General features: G+C 62.0%; 2 protein-coding genes across 8 annotated transcripts in view; one reads left to right on the top strand and one right to left on the bottom strand.

The window, feature by feature from the left end:
- The window catches only part of LOC137450225 (hexokinase-2), a 55846-nt gene extending 44631 nt beyond the window's left edge, over positions 1-11215 (top strand). For 2 of the 7 annotated variants that reach the window (XM_068156549.1, XM_068156548.1), the window contains exons 12-18: positions 1037-1156; positions 1489-1584; positions 2030-2129; positions 2247-2430; positions 2697-2852; positions 3402-3635; positions 5294-11215. In XM_068156549.1, the coding sequence (XP_068012650.1) occupies positions 1037-1156; positions 1489-1584; positions 2030-2129; positions 2247-2430; positions 2697-2852; positions 3402-3635; positions 5294-5438 (1035 nt within the window). In that variant the 3' untranslated portion in view covers positions 5439-11215. The remainder of the gene's footprint in view (positions 1-1036; positions 1157-1488; positions 1585-2029; positions 2130-2246; positions 2431-2696; positions 2853-3401; positions 3636-5293) is intronic. The other 5 variants (XR_010989554.1, XR_010989551.1, XR_010989553.1 and 2 more) reach the window with 5 other exon arrangements.
- A 3021-nt stretch (positions 11216-14236) lies between these two features.
- GMCL1 (germ cell-less 1, spermatogenesis associated) overlaps positions 14237-19989 on the bottom strand; it is a 32825-nt gene continuing 27072 nt past the window's right edge. The window contains exons 12-14 of the mRNA XM_068156581.1: positions 17527-17672; positions 16433-16520; positions 14237-15565 (exon numbers count right to left, since the gene is read on the bottom strand). Of these exons, the coding sequence (XP_068012682.1) occupies positions 15437-15565; positions 16433-16520; positions 17527-17672 (363 nt within the window). The 3' untranslated portion in view covers positions 14237-15436. The remainder of the gene's footprint in view (positions 15566-16432; positions 16521-17526; positions 17673-19989) is intronic.

Raw genomic sequence — 19989 nt, 5'->3', positions numbered from 1 at the left:
GCTCTGCACTTTTGGATGTGCTTCAGGAAGCCTAAGGCTGGAGCTTGGGTTGGGTTATTCCCACCCATCACTGAACCTCCCCAGGTCCCACACACCCTACAAGGGCAGATAAGCATCACCCCTGGTTCCCAGATAGAGAAACCACAACACAAGCAGTAGGAAACACCTCCAGAGTCCTGTTTGCAGGTGGGAAGAGGTTTGCAAACCTCTCCAGGCACTGCTTGAGGACTGGGAGTTATTTTAGCAGCCAGGCTCTGGGGACACCTTGCAGAGGGACCAGATTCCTGTGGCCCCCCTGGGAAGTTCCAGATTCCTGTGTCCCCCCTGGGGAGCTCCAGATTCCTGTGTCCCCCCTGGGGAGTTACAGATTCCTGTGACCCCCCTGGGGAGCTCCAGATTCCTGTGACCCCCCTGGGGAGCTCCAGATTCCTGTGACCCCCTCCCTGGGGAGCGGGTCCCACCCCTGCTGGGTGCAGCAGACTGGAGGTGTCAGCAATGTGTGAGCACACTGCTGGTGGGGAAGAGGATGAAAAAGGAGCTGCTTTGGGCTTTGCTCACCTCACCCAGCACAGCTGAGCAGCATCCTGGGCTGATCAAAGCCCTCTTGGCTTGGGTGTCATCATCAATCATCATCATCAATCATCAGTCATCACTGGGGAGGGACTTCTTAGTGTGCCAGGCAGTGATAGGGCTGGTGGGGAATGGAGCAAAGCTAGAAGAGGGGAGATTCAGATTGGATGTGAGGAAGACGTTGTTCCCCAGGAGGGTGGTGAGAGCCTGGCAGAGGTTGCCCAGGGAGGTGGTGGAAGCCTCATCCCTGGAGGTGTTTGCAGCCAGGCTGGAGGTGGCTGTGAGCAGCCTGCTGTGGTGTGAGGTGTCCCTGGCCGTGGCAGGGGGTTGGAACTGGATGATCCTCGAGGTCCCTTCCAGCCCTGACAATTCAATGATTCTATTGTTGGAGATCAACATCTCCAGCAGGTCAGGCAGGCTGGCACCCAGCTGATGGTCACTTCTCCTCTTGGCTTTGTGCCCCCAGCTCTTTGACCACATTGTGCACTGCATCTCTGACTTCCTGGAGTACATGGGCATGAAGGGAGTCTCCCTGCCGCTGGGCTTCACCTTCTCCTTCCCTTGCCAGCAGACCAACCTGGATGAGGTGAGCCCAACCCACCTGGCAGGACATGGCCAGTGCTCAGGGCTGGCTGGGAACTGCCCACACCAGCAGCAATGACTATGGGCTGGGGCAGGCAGAGACCCCAGAGAGGGGCAAGGCAGCACCTTGGAGCTGCTGGGCCCTCTGGCAAGCTCTTTTGCTGCACTGAAGCCACTGCAGATCCCCTGAGTGCTGGGCACATCCCAGCTGAGGTGTCCTCCACACACACAGGAGGCTCTGCCCTCCAGGTGCCAGGCGGTGCCCACCCTGAGCTGCTGGCGTGGGGTTGCTGCCCAGCAGCCTGGGTGACTCCCTGTGGGGTGCTTCTACCACAGGGGATCCTCCTGAAGTGGACAAAAGGCTTCAAGGCCACAGGCTGTGAAGGGGAGGATGTGGTGAACCTGCTGAAAGAGGCCATCCACAGGAGAGAGGTGAGTGGGGTCCTGCTGGCTGCCAGCTGCCTTCAGCAGCTTTAATTGGCCTGTAAAGCAAATGAGTGTGCTGAGCCCGGGGCTGATGAGCGGCTGAGCTTTAACAACCACCTTAGTCATCACTGGATTTTCAGACCTTGGAGCTAAGGGCTGGCTTCTGGCCAGAGCAGGCTTGTCTCACCACGGCTCCAGGAGACAGCTCTGCCTCCTTCCTCAGCAAGGACCACCTGGGGGCCCCCGGGGGGGCTGCTCCTGGCAGGGCTGCCCCAGCTCCTCTGCAGCTGCCCCTTGAGCTTTGAGCTGTCCACCCACAGCCAGGTGGGGGCCGCAGGAAGCCCAGAGGTGCCCGGAGGCCTCAGCAGGCAGGGCCCTTGCCAGCCCTGGGAGCAGGTGCAGCAAGCTGTGCCCTCCAGGCCCGACCCATCCAGCCCCATCCCCCCGGCAGGAATTCGACCTGGACGTGGTGGCCGTGGTGAACGACACGGTGGGCACCATGATGACCTGTGGCTACGAAGATCCCCTCTGTGAAGTTGGGCTGATAGTTGGTGAGCGCTCAGACTTCTGTCTTCTGGGCTTCCTCTGCCCGTGGTCCCTCCTCCAGGGGTGGGCCGGGGGGTCCCCACTTCTGCAGCAGCCCCACTGAGAGGTGCTTCTGCCTGCAGGCACAGGCAGCAACGCCTGCTACATGGAGGAGATGAGGAACGTGGAGCTGGTGGAAGGGGACGAGGGCAGGATGTGTGTCAACATGGAGTGGGGAGCCTTCGGGGACAGCGGCTGCCTGGACGACATCCGCACGGAGTTCGACCTGGCCGTGGATGAGCTCTCGCTCAACCCTGGGAAGCAAAGGTCAGTGGTGGCCCTGGGGGCTGGCAGGAGACCTCTGATGCAGTTGGGGGTCCAGGAAGTGTTCAGTGCTGTCCCACCAGCCTCCTGCTGGAGCGTCAGGGGGTGGCTGTGCCACACCGATGCGTCGCCTGCCCACAGGGTGGGGACAGGCTGCAGGGTGTCAGGCCAGGCACTTGTGTCCAAGGCACCTGGCAGAGATGGGGGTCTCCATCCAGACCCCATGTCCCTTCTTGCCCTGATGTCCAGCCTTGCCCTCTGCTTCCCAGGTACGAGAAGATGATCAGTGGGATGTACCTGGGGGAGATTGTCCGGAACATCCTGATGGACTTCACCAAGCGGGGGCTGCTCTTCCGGGGCCGCATCTCCGAGAGGCTGAAGACCAGAGGCATCTTTGAGACCAAGTTCCTGTCCCAGATAGAAAGGTGAGGTCCCTCAGCACCACCTCTGCCCCATCAGACCAGAGGCATCTTTGAGACCAAGTTCCTGTCCCAGATAGAAAGGTGAGGTCCCTCAGCACCACCTCTGCCCCATCAGATCAGACCAGATCAGAGAGATGGTTTGGAGAAGTGCTCCCAGGGCTTTGGGAGAGGTCCTGAGCACCCAGCCTGGTGGCACAGGGTGGGGTGGTACAGATAAGGCAGCAAAATCCTCCTGGTTCTGCATGTTGAGAGACAAGGAAGCTGCCCAGGGCTGGCCACCAGCACCTCTTCATCACTGGCCCTGAGCACAGAGGGGCCACTTGCTGTCCCAGCTGCCCTGCTCTGAGCTGCTGCCCTTGTCCTGGAACAGCCTCACTGCTGGGGCTGCAACAGAACCACAGTCCTCGGGGCTGAGAGCTGGGCTTAGGGAGGGCTTCTCTGGAGCCCCTTCAGGCAGTGCCACCCAAGCCAGGAGCACCCTGCAGGAGGTAGCTGAGCCAGGGGGGAGCTGCCTCGTCCCTAACGCTGCCTCCTGCCCGCTGTCCTCCCCAGCGACTGCCTGGCCCTGCTGCAGGTGCGCTCCATCCTGCAGCACCTGGGGCTGGAGAGCACCTGCGACGACAGCATCATCGTCAAGGAGGTGTGCACGGTGGTGGCTCGCAGGGCAGCGCAGCTCTGCGGGGCTGGCATGGCCGCCGTGGTGGACAAGATCCGGGAGAACCGCGGCCTGGACTTCCTGAAGGTCACCGTGGGCGTGGATGGGACCCTCTACAAGCTGCACCCTCAGTGAGTGGGCTCGGGGCTCTCAGGTCGTCCCCCCTCCAAGGGAGCCTCCTTCCTGCTGGGGGTGGGGGTGGTGCTGCCCAGCTTGGGTGCCAAGTGTGGGAAGCAGGAGAGGGGAGGAGGTGCTTTGGGGTCTCCAGGGTTCACAGCATCACAGTATAACTTAGGTTGGAAAGGACCTCGAGGATCATCAAGTCCAACCTATCACCACAGACCCCATGACTAGACCATGGCACCAAGTGCCACGTCCAATCCCCTCTTGAACACCTCCAGGGATGGGGACTCCACCACCTCCCTGGGCAGCACAGCCCAATGACGAATGACTCGCTCGGTGAAGAACTTCCTCCTCACCTCGAGTCTAAACCTCCCCTGGCACAGCTTGAGACTGTGTCCTCTTGTTCTGGTGCTGGCTGCCTGGGAGAAGAGACCAACCCCTTCCCGGCCACAACCACCCCTCAGGTATTTGTAGAGGGCAATGAGGTCACCCCTGAGCCTCCTCTTCTCCAGGCTAACCAGGGTTGCTGGAAGGTGGCTGAGATAAAGCTCATCAAGGGGCAGCATGGACCAGGTGCTCCCTGAAGGATGAGACAGAGGCAGGTAACACAGCAGGGACCAGCCAGGACCCAGCCCTGTGGTAGCTGAGGCTGAGCCAACCCAGAGGTGGTGACCCAGAGGTGGTGACCTAGAGGTTGCAAGCAGGAGTCCATATCCTGAGGGAAAGGCAGGGAGATGAGGCAGGTCTGTCACCCCACGAGCTGGACCAAGGAGGTCCGTGGCCAAGCAGTCTTTGCCTGAGCTGAGGGTTGGTTCTCCATGGACAGTGTCACTCAGATGAGGACTAAAGGCACAGGGCTGAGCCTAAGCAGGGCTTGGTGGCCCATGGGTGGAATGAGGGCTCTGGAGATCCCCCCAGGGGAGGCTGGTCAGCGGTGTTAATGCTCTCAGGGCCTGGTGGGGCTAGAGAAGGGGCTGGGTTTGGTCCTCAGTGCAGGGACAGCAGGAACAGTATGCTGTGGAGGAGCAGGAGTGCATTGTGCTGTGTCCAGGGAGGTTGTGGCTGACCCCTCCCTGGAGGTGCTGAAGGCCAGGCTGGATGAGGCCTTGCTTGACCTGGGCTGGTGGAACTGGATGATCTTCCAATGTCTCTTCCAGCTCAAACCATTGACTCTATGAACCTATGGCTTGAGCTGAGGCATGGAGATGTCTCCTTTCCACATGCCTCCCACTGTCCAGCTCTCCTCCCTCCTCCTCTCCCTGGAGCACCAGTGGGGTTGCCAGGGGCAGCTCTGCGTCCCCAAGGTGCTCTGCGTCCCCGGGGTGCTCTGTGTCCCCAGGGTGCTCTGTGTCCCCGAGGTGCTCTGCTCCCCGGGGTGCTCTATGTCCCCGGGGTGCTCTGTGTCCCCGAGGTGCTCTGCTCCCCAGGGTGCTCTGTGTCCCCGAGGTGCTCTGTGTCCCCGGGGTGCTCTGTGTCCCCAGGGCGCTCTGTGTCCCCGAGGCGCTCTGTGTCCCCGGGGCGCTCTGTGTCCCCGAGGTGCTCTGCTCCCCAGGGTGCTCTGTGTCCCCGGGGTGCTCTGTGTCCCCAGGGTGCTGTTTCCCAAGGTGCTCTGCTCCCCGAGGTGCCTTCAAGCTTTCTCTCCTCCTTCTCTCCTTGCGCCCCGCAGCTTCTCCACCGTGATGCAGGAGACCGTGAAGCAGCTGTCCCCGAAGTGCGAGGTGACCTTCCTGCAGTCGGAGGACGGCAGCGGCAAGGGCGCGGCGCTGATCACGGCGGTCGCCTGCCGCATCCGGGAGGCCGGGCAGCGGTAGAGAGCAGGAGGTTTGCCGCCAGCTTGGGTTCCAGCACAACCAGGACCTTTCCCTCCCCGGTTCTCCCTCTCCCCTCCGTGTACACACACACACACACACACACACACACGCGTGGCCTCCCCTCGCCCTCAGGCTCTTAGCTTTCCTCCTCCTCCCGCGGTCTGGCCGCTGGTGGCGCTCGGAGCTGGCCGTCAGCGCTGCGCGGAGCTGCGCGGCAGGCAGAGCTGGAAGCGGCTCCTGGCGCTCGGCGCTTCCGAAGTCCGAGCTGGACCCGGGCCGCTTGCAGCCTCCATCCGCCGCCAGGTGCCCTCCCCCCGCACTTTCTGACCACTCTCCCCCTTCCCCCGAGGGCAGGGCTGGGCTGCCTCAGACACTGCAGCGTCACTTTACAAGTCCCTGCTCCCCGGAGCTGTCGGTGGGAGCCCTGAGCCTGTCCCTGCTCCCCGGAGCTGTCCGTGGGAGCCCTGAGCCTGTCCCTGCTCCCCGGAGCTGTCCGTGGGAGCCCTGAGCCTGTCCCTGCTCCCCGGAGCTGTCGGTGGGAGCCCTGAGCCTGTCCCTGCTCCCCGGAGCTGTCCGTGGGAGCCCTGAGCCTGTCCCTGCTCCCCGGAGCTGTCGGTGGGAGCCCTGAGCCTGTCCCTGCTCCCCGGAGCTGTCCGTGGGAGCCCTGAGCCTGTCGCTGCCGTAGGAAGCAAACCTCTAACGACTAAGGGCTGAAGACCTCTGTTCCAGTCGTTTCCCCTGCTCGAGGCTGTGTTACTGCCATGAAAGCCATGAGAACTCTTCAAGCACAGGGTGCAGGAGGTCTCCTGGCACTGCTGCCAGGCTGCACCGCCACGCACGGCGGAGCTGCTGGGTCCCTGGGGGCGGAGCCGCCCCTGCTCCCCTCTAACCCCCCCAGCAGAGCACAGTGCCTGGAGACGATTTGGGGGCTCAGGGTCGGCTCCCATTTCCCAACCTCTCCCCTGCGCCCCCTGGGGCCATGGCATGTGTGTGTGTGTGTGTGTCTGTGGCTGTGTTACCCTCTGGAAACCACTAGCTCCCTTCCCTGGTGCACAAGGAGCCACCACCAGCACCACCTCCACCACCAGCACCACCACCACCAGCACCACCTCCACCAGGGGCCAGCTGTGGCCGGCCGTGGAGCTGCCCGTGGTGGGGTGAGGTTGGTTAGTTTGTTGTCTGTGAAGTAGTTCTGCATCTTCAAAAGCCTTCTAGAGACACCCTGGGGGGCTGCACCTGTGTGTTGCTGTGCCAGGAGGGTCACACCGTGCCCGGGCTGGGGTTAGGGGGAGCAGGGCTTGGCTTGGACCTCCGCTGCTGCTGGCACGGTGAACCTGAGTTGCTTTGCTTCTCTTGTTGTTATGTTTGGTTTGGTTTAATTTTACATTGTCTGGAGGCAGAGAGCCCAGGCTGCTGGGGAGGCTTGCCCCAGGCCTTGGGGCTGCCTGAGTTTGTCACCAGAGCAAAAGGGAAAGGCAGAAGGGCAGAGCCGTGGGGCTGCTGGCATCAGGCTGGCTTTGAGCTCAGGAGAGGCTTTGCTTTGTCCCCTGCCCTGCAGCCTGGCTCTGGAAGGAGCTGCTGCAGCGTGGGGGGAAGGCAACACCAAGCTCTGCAGGGCTCTGTGCCAGCCCCTGGGCTGGCCTGGTCCCACAGATGCTGGGCACTGGCACCCAAATGCTGCCAGAGGCACCGGCAAAGGCAGCCTTGGCTTGTTGGTGAAGTCAGCCGCAGGAGCAGGTGGCACCTCCTGTCCCTTTGGCATCCTCAGGGCTGCCCACAAGTGTTCCCAGGGACATGTGTGCCTGGAGAATCCCCTGGTGTGCCCAGAACATCCCTCTGCGTGCCCATAGAGTCCCTTTGGGTGCCCATAGTGTCCCTCTATGTGCCCATAATGCCCCTTTGGGTGCCCATAGCGTCACTTTGAGTGCACATAGTGCCCCTTTGGGTGCCCACAGTGTCCCTCTATATGCCCATAGTGTCCCTTTGGGCATCCATAGAGTTCCTTTGGGTGCCCATAGCGTCCCTTTGGGTGCCTATCCCATCCCTCCGCATGCCTGTAGTGTCTCTTTATGTGCCCATAATGTCCCTTTGGGTGCCCATAGTGCCCCTTAGGGCATCCACAGAGTTCCTTTGGGTGCCCATAGTGTCCCTTTGGGTGCCCATAGTGTCCCTTTGGGTGCCCATAGTGTCTCTTTGGGTGCCCATAGTGCCCCTCTGCATGCCCATAGTGTCCCTTTGGGCATCCATAGAGTTCCTTTGGGTGCCCACAGTGTCCCTTCATGTGCTCATCCCATTCCTTTGGGTGCCTATAGTGCCCCTCTGCGTGCCCATAGTGTTCCTTTGGGCATCCATAGTGTCCCTTTAGGTGCCCATAGTGTCCCTTTAGGTGCCCATAGTGTCCCTTTGGGCATCCATAGAGTTCCTTTGGGTGCCCACAGTGTCCCTTTATGTGCCCATCCCATTCCTCTGCGTGCCCATAGTGTCCCTTTGGGTGCCCATAGTGTCCCTTTGGGCATCCATAGAGTTCCTTTGGGTGCCCACAGTGTCCCTTCATGTGCCCATAGTGCCCCTTTGGGTACCCATAGTGCCCCTTTGGGTGCCCATCCTGTCCCCCTGCATGCCCAGCATCCCTTTACAGGAGGCAGTGGGAGGCAGAGCCCAGGATGCCCCAAATGCTGCAGTCCTCTGCCTGGCTGAGCAGAGGTGCACAGCTGGGGGGGGGGGGGGGAGGGGGGGAGGGAGGGGGCCTGGGGTTGTTGCTGTAAATATTTAGCAGTAATTAATGGAATTCCAGTGATGTACAGAAAGAGAGAGAGAGAGAGAGAGAGAGCTGGATAACGATGAAGAGCTCCCAGGAGCAGCCCTTCAGCTTGGAGGACAGAGTTGTAGTCTATTTTAATGTCTATTTTTATACTGCTTGGGGGTAACCTCAGTACCAAAAGTTCTCTCTTCTGTGTTGGGGGAGGTCAGGTTTGGGAAGCCAAGATGTTGTTGATGTTGTTTTGGTTTTATAAAGCAAACAAAATAGACTTTTTTTTTGTTGGGGGGGGAGGGGGGAGGGGAAGATGTGAAATGCTTAGAGAGATTTTATTTTATTTTTTAATTATTAATTATTATTATTATTATTAATTAATTATTATAATGATGAGGATGATGATGAAGCCTCAAGACAATGATCAGAAACAAAAAATCCAATGTGACAGAGCTGCTGGAAGGAGGCTGAGCTGAGGCAGCAGGGTGGGGGGCAAGGAGATGGCAGGAAGGTGATGGCAGGAAGGTGATGGCAGGAATCCTCCAACCTGGTCCCAAGCAGTTGGGGCTGGTCCTTTGCTCAGCTCTTTGCCTGCTGAGACAGCCCTGGGCTGGCCTGCTGCAGCCTGCAGGAGGTGGCCCCAGTGCAGCCTGCAGGAGGTGGCCCCAGTGCAGCCTGCAGGAGGAGGCCCCAGTGCAGCCTGCAGGAGGAGGCCCCAGTGCAGCCTGCAGGAGGAGGTGGCCCCAGTGCAGCCTGCAGGAGGTGGCCCCAGTGCAGCCTGCAGGAGGTGGCCCCAGTGCAGCCTGCAGGAGGAGGCCCCACTGCAGCCTGCAGGAGGAGGCCCCAGTGCAGCCTGCAGGAGGTGGCCCCAGTGCAGCCTGCAGGAGGTGGCCCCAGTGCAGCCTGCAGGAGGTGGCCCCAGTGCAGCCTGCAGGAGGAGGCCCCAGTGCAGCCTGCAGGAGGAGGCCCCAGTGCAGCCTGCAGGAGGAGGTGGCCCCAGTGCAGCCTGCAGGAGGTGGCCCCAGTGCAGCCTGCAGGAGGTGGCCCCAGTGCAGCCTGCAGGAGGAGGCCCCAGTGCAGCCTGCAGGAGGTGGCCCCAGTGCAGCCTGCAGGAGGAGGCACCAGTGCAGCCTGCAGGAGGAGGCCCCAGTGCAGCCTGCAGGAGGAGGTGGCCCCAGTGCAGCCTGCAGGAGGTGGCCCCAGTGCAGCCTGCAGGAGGAGGTGGCCCCAGTGCAGCCTGCAGGAGGAGGTGGCCCCAGTGCAGCCTGCAGGAGGAGGTGGCCCCAGTGCAGCCTGCAGGAGGAGGTGGCCCCAGTGCAGCCTGCAGGAGGAGGTGGCCCCAGTGCAGCCTGCAGGAGGTGGCCCCAGTGCAGCCTGCAGGAGGAGGTGGCCCCAGTGCAGCCTGCAGGAGGAGGTGGCCCCAGTGCAGCCTGCAGGAGGAGGTGGCCCCAGTGCAGCCTGCAGGAGGAGGCCCCAGTGCAGCCTGCAGGAGGTGGCAGCACTGCAGCCTGCAGGAGGTGGCCCCACTGCAGCCTGCAGGAGGTGGCCCCAGTGCAGCCTGCAGGAGGAAGCACCACTGCAGCCTGCAGGAGGTGGCCCCAGTGCAGCCTGCAGGAGGAGGCCCCAGTGCAGCCTGCAGGAGGTGGCCCCACTGCAGCCTGCAGGAGGTGGTGGCCCCAGTGCAGCCTGCAGGAGGAGGCCCCAGTGCAGCCTGCAGGAGGTGGCCCCACTGCAGCCTGCAGGAGGAGGCCCCACTGCAGCCTGCAGGAGGAGGCCCCACTGCAGCCTACCCAGCTGAACCCTCTGGAGCAGGCAGCAGTGAGCTCCTGCTTCATGCAGCTGCAGTTCTGGGGGGGGAGAATGGGGAAAGTTGGGACTGGGGAGCAGCTTTTGCAGCTGGTTCAGGCTCCAGGTCAGCAAATGGTTGGAGCAGGTGACTGAAAGCAGGGGAGGGGAAGGGCAGGGCAGGAGCCTGTGAGCCAGGAGCGAGGTCACTGTGCTCTCCTTGCGGCTCTGCAGGAGCAGGAGGGATCAGCCCTGAGCTCACAGAGCAGGGTGCTGAGCACCTCTCCCCTCCTGGAGCAGAGCAGAGCAGCCCCCAGCTCCCAGGGGGAAGTGCTGAGCACCTCTCCTCTCCAGGAGCAGAGCAGAGCAGCCCCCAGCTCCCAGGGGGAAGTGCTGAGCACCTCTCCAGGAGCAGAGCAGAGCAGCCCCAAGCAGCAGGAGCTGCAGCCTCCGGCCTGGGGCAGCAGCAGCTCCGTGGGGCTGCCAGAGCCAAGGACAGAGAAGCTCAAGGACAGAGAGCTCTAAACGTTGGGTGAGGTCAGGGAAGGGCTCTGGCTGGGTACCTGCCTGGATCTTCTCCAGGCTCCTGCCATGCTTGAAGGCTTTTTGCTTCCCCTCTGCTTTGACTCAGAGCTGGATGGGGGCTGAGATGCTCCCAGCTCCAGAGCAATACTTGAGGCGTTCCCAGGGGCCCCAGCTGCCACCCTGGGCCTTGGCCGTGGGTGTCAGGAGGGGCTTTTAGCAGGCACTGGGAGAAGTTTGTGCTCCTGGGGGTCCCAGAGGGGCTGAGCTGCTGCTGTACAGTCAGGCTGTAACCCGAGGGGGGGCTGTGACCCCACGCCAGAGGGTGGCTGTGGGGCTGGGCTGTGAGTGTGGTGCAAATGAAGAAGGGAAGGTTCAATCCTAACTCTTGATATGAAGGGAAGCTCCAATCCTCCTGTGCAGGGCCAGGCAGCCCAGCTTGTGCAGGCTGGCCCTTCCCTGCAGGGAGAAGTGCTGCTGTGTGGATTTTGGGATGGCTTTTGTTTTGCCTCGGTTCTCCCCACGGGGATGCATTTTCTTTGCTCTCCTGCCCTGCTGCCTGCTCCTCCTCTGGCCTCCCCAGCAGGATGGGGGCAGGGCCCTTCCCCTCTTGGCAGCTGGAGGCACCAACCTTGCCTCCCTGACAGCTCCTCCTGGCACAGGGGGCAGGAGTTGATTGTCACCTATAAAAATAAAGGCAGGCAATAAAAATGTCAAACCAGCAACTGAGTGAACCTGGCAGGAGGGATTTGCCTCTCCCCCTGCGGGAGGCCAAGGCTGTGGCGGCAGAGCAGTGAGTTCAGTGCCCCAGGGTGGGTGAAGAGCTCCCAGGGGGGAGGAGGAGCACCCACAGGGGGTGAGGAGCACCTAGAGGGGGATTAGGAACACCCAGAGGGGATGAGGAGCACTCAGGGTAGAGGAGGAGCACCCAGGGTAGAGAAGGAGCACCCAGAGAGGATGAAGAGCAACCAGAGGGGGATTAGGAACACCCAGAGAGGATGAAGAGCACTCAGGGGGGTGATGAGGAACACACAGAGAGGTTGAAGAGCACTTGGGGATGAGGAGCACCCAGAGATGATGAGGAGCACTCAGGGGGGATGAAGAGCTTGCAGGGTGGATGAGGAGCACCCAAAAGGGATGAAGAGCTCACAGGGGGGATGAGGAGCAGCCAGAGGGGATGAGGAGCACCCAAAAGGGATGAAGAGCTTGCAGGGTCGATGAGGAGCACCCAGAGGGGATGAGGAGCACCCAAAAGGGATGAAGAGCTCGCAGGGTGGCTGAGGAGCACCCAGAGGGGATGAGGAGCACCCAAAAGGGATGAAGAGCTCACAGGGTGGCTGAGGAGCACCCAGAGGGGATGAGGAGCACCCAAGTGTGCAGAGCTCCAGCCAGGAAGCAACTCAGGGGCACTTTGCCCTGCCCTGGCTCGGTGCCACCACCTTTCACTGCCTGTTATCAGGCAGTGCAAACAGCCCTGGGCTATCAGAGATAAGGGGGTGAGAAGGTCCAGCTGAGAGTGACAGAGCTCCCAAGTCCCCCTGCAGTGGTTTCCAAGCCAGCAGGGCAGTAAACCAGCACAGCCTTGGTCTCTCCCTTCTCCCCACAACCTCCCCAAGGGAAGAAGCCCCTGGGGCAGATCCTTCTTGCTGGAGACGAGCCCTGGCAGGAGGTCAGGGAGAGGCAATCCCTGGGGGTCAGCTCAGAGCCAAAACTCCTCCTTGCCCAAGGTCCAGGCAAAGAAAATGCATCTTCAGGTGGGAGTGGGCTGTGTGTGGGGGTCAGCTAAAGCCAAAGAGCTGCTGGGCTGCTGGCAGGAGCGAGGGCAGCTGCACCTGGTGTTGTTCTTTGGTGTTTACAATATTTATTTGTAGGACTTGCTGCAAGTCTCTGATAGAGGTGTCCTTATTTTTGTACTTTTCATCCCCTCCCCTCCCCTCCCCTCCCCCCTGTGCTGTTGTTCTCCTCAGCTCCCCTTTGCCACCATTGCTGCTCCTAGTGACAAATAAAGAGAGAAGAAAACCAAGCAAAGCCGAGGAGCACCGCTGCCCCCCAGGCTCTCTGGGGCAAGCTGGGCTGTGTTTGGGTTTCTGTGCTCCCCTGAGTGCTCAGCAAGCCCTCAGCCAGGGCAGCTGGGCCACTGCCCCCTCCTCCCAGCCCCCTGGCCAGGGAAGGGGCTCCCTGCACAAGCAGGAGGGGGAGGGAGGGCACAGAGATTGGGGTGGGTTGGCAAAGCTCTCTGAGAGCCTCCAGCCCAGCACCAACCCAGCCCCAGCATGGACACCAGACAGGGCCCAGCTGCCATGGCCACAGGGCTCCTGAACCCCTCCAGGGCTGGGGACTCCATCACCCCCCTGGGCAGCCTGGGCCAGGCCCTGACCACTCCTGCAGCAAAGGAACATTTCCCTCATCTCCAACCTGAGCCTCCCCTGGCAGTTCCAGCTGCTCTCCTCTCCTTCCAGCAGCTGGGAGCAGAGCCCAGCCCCCCCCTCCCTGCAGCCTCCTCTCAGGGAGCTGTGGGGAGCCAGCAGCTCTCCCCCCAGCCTCTTCTGGCAGCAAAGCATTTCCCCTCCTATCCAAGCTAAGGCAGGAGCAGGAGAGCCAGAGGGCAAGGGCTGGAGGCATTAAGTCCAAGAGGTGGCTGCTGGAAGATCCTGCTCCCCCCACGCTGCAGGGGGTGGTCCCCATGGGTGCAGGCCAGGATCTGGAGCTGAAGGGGAGGTGTGGAGCTCTCAGCACAAAGCAGCAGCCCCCTGCAGCACAGCTTGCACTTCAACCCTGCCTTCCAAAGCCCCTGGGGTTCTCTGCCACCACACCAAGGCAGCCTGGATTTCATCCACTGAGCCCAAGCAGCCTTGAAGCCCTGGATAAAGAAAGAAACTCTGCTTGAAGCTGGGAGCTGGGAGGGCTGGGGGACAAGAAGGTGCCCAGGAGCCAGCAATGTGCCCTGGGGGCCAAGAAGGCCTCAGGGGTGTCCTGGGGGGCAGGGAGGAGAGTGTGGGCAGCAGGGCAAGGGAGGCTCTCCTGCCCCTCTGCCCTGCCCTGGGGAGGCCACAGCTGCACTCCTGGCTCCAGCTCTGGGCTCCCCACTTGCAGAGCCTGGGAAGGGCTAGGGAGAGTCCAGGGCAGGCTGGGAAGCTGCTGAGGGGCCTGCAGCAGCTCTGGCAGCAGCAAAGGCTGAGAGCCCTGGGGCTGAGAGCCTGCAGAAGAGCAGCCCCAGAGGGGAGCTGAGCAATGCTCAGCAAGAGCTGAAGGAGCTGGGGGGGGGGGGCAAGAGGCTGGGGCCAGGCTCTGCTGAGTGGTGCCCAGGGCCAGGCCAAGGGGCAAGGGGCACAAAGTGGCAGCCAGGAGATGCCAGCTGGAGAGGAGGAGAAAGGAGCAGACTGCCCAGAGAGGTTGTGGAGTCTCCTCTGGAGAGCTTCCAACCCCCCCTGGGCACTGTGCCCCTGGGCAAGCTGCTGTGGGAGCCCTGCTGGAGCCGGGGCTTGGGCTGGGTGAGCTCCAGAGCTGCCTTCCCACCCCTCCAGGCTGGGGCTCCTGAAGTATCTTAACCCCAAGCCTGATGCAGACAAATGCCTGCAAACTCCTCTGCTGTCTGCTTCCCAGCAAGTGTGGCACAAGCCAAGGTCGAGCCCAGGGAGGAGCCCAGGGAGGAGCCCAGGGAGGAGCCCAGGGAGGTGCCCAGGGCTGAACTGAGCAGCAGGAGCTGCTCCTGGCAGTGAGGACAGAGACTGGGGAGAGCTCCACTGGAAATCATTTATTGAGCAGTTGCCACCTTGGTCTCTGTCACCCCCCAGAGCTGTTGTTGCTTGGGGTTTCTTTTCCCCCACCCCTTGTGACAAAGTACAAATTGGTTCAGATACTTCTCTGACAACATTAAAAAAATAGGCTCCTGAAGAGGCAGAAGTCCCACCTGGGACCCCAGAAAGCCAAACCTCCTGCTGTAGGAACCCCAACCTGCAGCAGACCAAACACAAAACCCAACAGAAAGCACAGACAGGGCAGACCCCCCCAGCCCCCAGCTGGCTCCTCAGCCCCAGGGGAAAGCAATTCCTTGTTCCCAGCTCTCCCCCTTGGATCCTGTGACCTTGCTCAGCTGATGAGGTGAAGCCTGAACACATCCAACCCCAAAAGGCACTCAAAGGCCACAAGTTCCTGAGCTAAAAAAAGGAGGGGAGGAATAGTCCCCAACAACAAACAAAACAAAGAAGAACCCAGCTAAAAATGGTTTAAAACCCTGGGGATTTGGTTCAGGGGAGTGCAGGAAGCTCTCAGCAGGACCCCAGCTGGAGGCTGCTGCTTGGAGGACGGACTCAAAGCAAAGCAATCTTGAGAGCAGGTGGGGGCAAAAGCAATCAGAACTCACTCCTGAGCAGCTTCCTCAGCAAAGGCCTCTGCTGAGAATGCTGAAGATGTGCTGCAAGGTTAAAAACAAACAGAAACATGGAGGGGGGGGAGGGAGGGGGGGAGCTGCCATCAAGGCTTAAACCCAAGCAGGTTTGGAAAGTGGTGCAGGCAGAGAACCAACAAAAGCTGCCAGGCAACATTCCCAGGGCTGGGCTCAGGCCTAGGGGGAAAGGAGCTCAGAAAGAAGCAGGAGGAGGGTCTGGTATGCACAGAGCAGCCATGGAAAGCCCCAGGCCAACAGAGCACACTGACTGGAGCCACCTGTGCCACCACAGGGGCCAGACCCTGGCAGGGAAGCTGCTGAGGTGTCCCCCCCCGAGATTCCCTCTCTCCAGCTTGGCTCAGGAAGAGAAGGCTCCCAGAGACGGAAGGGCTGCGGCCCAGGGGTGCCCAGCAGCAGGCACAGGCCGTGGGGGCAGCAGGGTTTGGCCTCCAGAGGCTCTGAGCCTCTCCTCAGATCTGCATAGGAAGGTGCTAAGGCCATGAATGTTTGCTACAGTGTGAGCCTTGGCTGCTGGCCCAGCCCTGGGCAGCCTCAGGCCTCAGGGTGCTCCAGCAGGGCCTCCCCCTCAGCCCTCTTCTCCGGGGAGGTGTACAGGAAGTTGCAGCAGATGTAGAGGGGGAAGATCAGGAGCCTGCTGTCCAGGTTCATCACCACCTGCTCCTGGGAGGCAAACAGAGGGCACCTGAGCACAGAGAGTGGGGCTCAGCCTCACAGAGCTGCTTGGCTTGGAAAAGCCTCTGAGAGCCTCCAGCCCAGCACCAACCCAACCCCAGCATGGACACCAGACCAGGCCCCAGCTGCCATGGCCACAGGGCCCTGGAGACTCCACCACCCCCCTGGGCAGCCTGGGCCAGGCCCTGGCCACTCCTGCAGCAAAGAACATTTCCCTCCTCTCCAACCTGAGCCTCCCCTGGCACAGTTCCAGGCCACTGCCTCTCCTAGCACCTGAGATGAGGGAGCAGAGCCCAGCCCCCACCTGGCTCCAGCCTCCTCTCAGGAGCTGCAGAGAGCAATGAGCTCTCCCTCAGCCTGCTCCAGCCTCAACCCCCCCAGCTGCCTCAGCTGCTCCTCCCCAGCCCTGTTCTCCAGACCCTTCCCCAGCTTCCTTGCCCTTCTCTGGCCACACTCCAGCCCCTCAGTGCCTCTTCTGCAGGTCACACTGGCACAGGCTGCCCAGGGCTGGGGCTGAGGCTCCATCCCTGGAGCCATTCAAGCTCAGCCTGGCTGTGCCCCTGGGCAGCCTGCTCCAGCTGGAGCTGTCCCTGCTGAGTGCAGGGGTTGGACAGGATGCCCTGGGAGGATCCTTGCAGCCAATCTTCTGCACTCTGTGACTCCATCAACCCTGACAGTGCCCTGCTGTGCTTACACTGCAAACCCTACCCCCCCCTCCCACCACCTGCTTCAGATTCCACCTCAGTGACCACCCCCAGGACTCCTCCTCAGCAGCACTGCTGACTTCTCAGCATTTTTCTCATGCCTTGGACTCCACAACTCAGGTTGCTCAGCCACTAAGGGCCCCAACCATACCTGATCCTTCTCAAGGGTCAGGATCTGATACCCTGTGGTCCTGCTGCAGATGACTTTCCCACTGCTGTCAAACGAGGCCAGGCGTAGCCTAGGGACACAACAAAGGCTGCTTCAGCTTCCTGCAGCTGAAGGTTTCCAGCACCAGGACCTTCTCCTGGGGAGACAAAAGTGGAAGGCCCTTGGCAGCCAGTCATCCAGCTCTGGGAGCCCCAGCACAGGAGACATAGACCTGCTGGAGAGGAGGACACCAGGGTGGGCACTGGTGGCCAAGGGCAGCCTGGGCTGCATCCAAAGCAGTGTGGCCAGAGATGGAGAGAGGGGATCCTGACATGGAGCTGCTGCAGCAGGCTCTGGAGGCCACAAAGATCATCAGAGGGCAGCAGAACCTCCCCTGTGAAGCCAGGCTGGGAGAGTTGGGGCTGTTCAGCCTGGAAAAGGCTTCAGGGAGACCTTGGAGCTGCATTTCACTCTCTGCAGGGGAGCTGCAGGCAGGCTGGGCAGGGACTGTTCAGAAGGGGCTGTGGGGATAGGCCCAGGGGCAGTGGTTTGAAACTGGAGCAGGGCAGAGTTAGGCTGGACATCAGGAGAAGCTCTGCACAGGGAGGCTGGGGAGACACTGGCACAGGCTGCCCAGGGCTGAGGCTCCATCCCTGGAGCCATTCAAGCTCAGCCTGGCTGTGTCCCTGGGCAGCCTGCTGCAGCTGGAGCTGTCCCTGCTGAGTGCAGGGGCTGGGGAGGATGCCCCGGGGGGTGGGAGGCTGCCCGGGGGGCCGGGAGGATGCCCTGGGGGGCTGGGCAGGGGGCGGGAGGCTGCCTGGGGGGCCGGGAGGCTGCCCGGGGGGGCGGGCAGGGGGCGGGAGGCTGCCCGGGGTCGGGCTGGGGGTGGGAGGCTGCCCGGGGGGGGCGGGCAGGGGGCGGGAGGCTGCCCGGGGTCGGGAGGCTGCCCGGGGGGGCGGGCAGGGGGCGGGAGGCTGCCCGGGGTCGGGAGGCTGCCCGGGGGGGCGGGCAGGGGGCGGGAGGCTGCCCGGGGGGGGCGGGCAGGGGCTGGGAGGCTGCCCGGGGGCGGGCAGGGGGCGGTCGGGCCGGGGGCAGACCGGAAGGCGAGGCTGCGGCGCGGCTGCAGGCTGACGCTGCCGCTGCAGGGCTGGCTCAGGGTGTTCCTCCGGAAGACGATGTAGCGATTGGTGTAGGTCACCAGCAGGTCCAGCCCGAAGTTGAAGCCAGTCCAGCGCCAGCAGTACTGCAGAGAGAGCAGAGAGCAGGCCTGAGGGCTGGCCGGGGCGGAGCAGCACTTTGGGGAGAAGCACAGAATGGGATGGGCTGGAAGGGAGCTCAGAGCTCAGCCAGCTCCAGCCCCCTGCCATGGGCAGGGACACCTCCCACCAGCACAGGCTGCTCAAGGCCTCATCCAGCCTGGCCTTCAGCACCACCAGGCAGGAGGCAGCCACAGCCTCCCTGGGCAGCCTGTGCCAGGCTCTCCCCACCCTCATCATCAACAATTTCTTCCTCATCTCCAGTCTCAGTCTCCCCTCTCCCAGCTCAAAGCCATTGTCCCTCATCCTGGCACTCCCAGCCCTTGTCCCAGGTCCCTGCCCAGCTCTCCTGGAGCCCTTCAGGTCCTGCAAGGCTGCTCTGAGCTCTCCCTGGAGCCTTCTCTTCTCCAGGCTGCACAGCCCCAGCTCTCCCAGCCTGTCCCCACAGGGGAGGCTCTCCAGCCTCTGATCACCTTGGTGGCCTCCTCTGGACACTTTCCAGTCCTTGTGCTGGGGGCCCTGGAGCTGGAGGCAGTGCTGCAGGTGGGCTCTGAGCAGAGCAGGGGGCAGAATCCCCTCCCTCATCCAATTCCCCAGTGATGTGAGCCCAGGAAGATGATTCCCAGCCACAGCTGTGGTGGAAGCAGGGATCCCTGCCAGCTCCTGCACAGATCAGGAGAGGCACCAGGAGGCCTCCACTCCCTGTGGCAGCCAAGCCTTGCAGCCAGGTATCTGCAGAAGGCTCAGCAGCAGCTGCCTCCCAGACACAGCCAGAGAGAAGTGGATCTAAACCACCTCTGCACCTGACAGCTGGTGCTGGGCAACCCTGAGCTGCATGCTTCAGGCACTCCCTGCCATAAAACATCCTGAGGTGCAGAGGCTGCAGGGGAGAACACCATGGCTTGGGTTGGCTTTGCTTCCACAAGCCCTGGTGCTTAATGCTCTGAGAATCACAGAGTGCTTCAGATGGGCAGGGACCTCCCAGGCTCATCCAGCCCAAGCCCCTGCAGCCAGCAGGGACATCCCCAGCCACAGCAGGCAGCTCCCAGCCCACCCAGCCTGACCTGATCACCAGGGATGGGGCAGCTCCCAACCCAACCAGCCTGACCTGATCACCAGGGATGGGGCAGTCACAGCCCCACCAACCTGACCTGATCACCAGGGATGGGGCAGCTCCCAACCAGCCTGACCTGATCACCAGGGATGGGGCAGTCACAGCCCAACCAACCTGACCTGATCACCAGGGATGGGGCAGCTCCCAACCAGCCTGACCTGATCACCAGGGATGGGGCAGTCACAGCCCCACCAACCTGACCTGATCACCAGGGATGGGGCAGCTCCCAACCAACCTGACCTGATCACCAGGGATGGGGCAGTCACAGCCCCAACCAGCCTGACCTGATCACCAGGGATGGGGCAGTCACAGCCCAACCAACCTGACCTGATCACCAGGGATGGGGCAGTCACAGCCCCAACCAACCTGACCTGATCACCAGGGATGGGGCAGCTCCCAACCAGCCTGACCTGATCACCAGGGATGGGGCAGTCACAGCCCCAACCAGCCTGACCTGATCACCAGGGATGGGGCAGTCACAGCCCACCCAGCCTGACCTGATCACCAGGGATGGGGCAGTCACAGCCCAACCAACCTGACCTGAGCACCAGGGATGGGGCAGTCACAGCCCAACCAACCTGACCTGATCACCAGGGATGGGGCAGCTCCCAACCAACCTGACCTGATCACCAGGGATGGGGCAGTCACAGTCCAACCAACCTGACCTGATCACCAGGGATGGGGCAGCTCCCAACCAACCTGACCTGATCACCAGGGATGGGGCAGTCACAGCCCCAACCAGCCTGACCTGATCACCAGGGATGGGGCAGTCACAGCCCCAACCAGCCTGACCTGATCACCAGGGATGGGGCAGTCACAGCCCCACCAACCTGACCTGATCACCAGGGATGGGGCAGCTCCCAACCAGCCTGACCTGATCACCAGGGATGGGGCAGTCACAGCCCCAACCAACCTGACCTGATCACCAGGGATGGGGCAGTCACAGCCCAACCAACCTGACCTGATCACCAGGGATGGGGCAGCTCCCAACCAGCCTGACCTGATCACCAGGGATGGGGCAGCTCCCAGCCCTCTGGGCACCCTCAGTGCCAATCATTTCTTCTTTCTCTCCACTCCAAGTCTCTCTCTCTCAGTTCAAACCATCCCCCCTTGGTCCTGTCCCCCCAGGCCCTGCTCAGCCATTGAAGGCCACCAGAAGGTCTCCCTGGAGCCTTCTCTTCTCCAGGCTG

This window comes from Melanerpes formicivorus, unplaced genomic scaffold, assembly GCF_026170545.1.
Source record: "Melanerpes formicivorus ecotype bairdi unplaced genomic scaffold, bMelFor1.0.p_v2 SCAF_34, whole genome shotgun sequence".
NCBI lineage: Eukaryota > Metazoa > Chordata > Aves > Piciformes > Picidae > Melanerpes > Melanerpes formicivorus.
The sequence above is the reverse complement of the archived record's forward strand: the minus strand, read 5'-3'. Positions and strand labels throughout refer to the sequence as shown.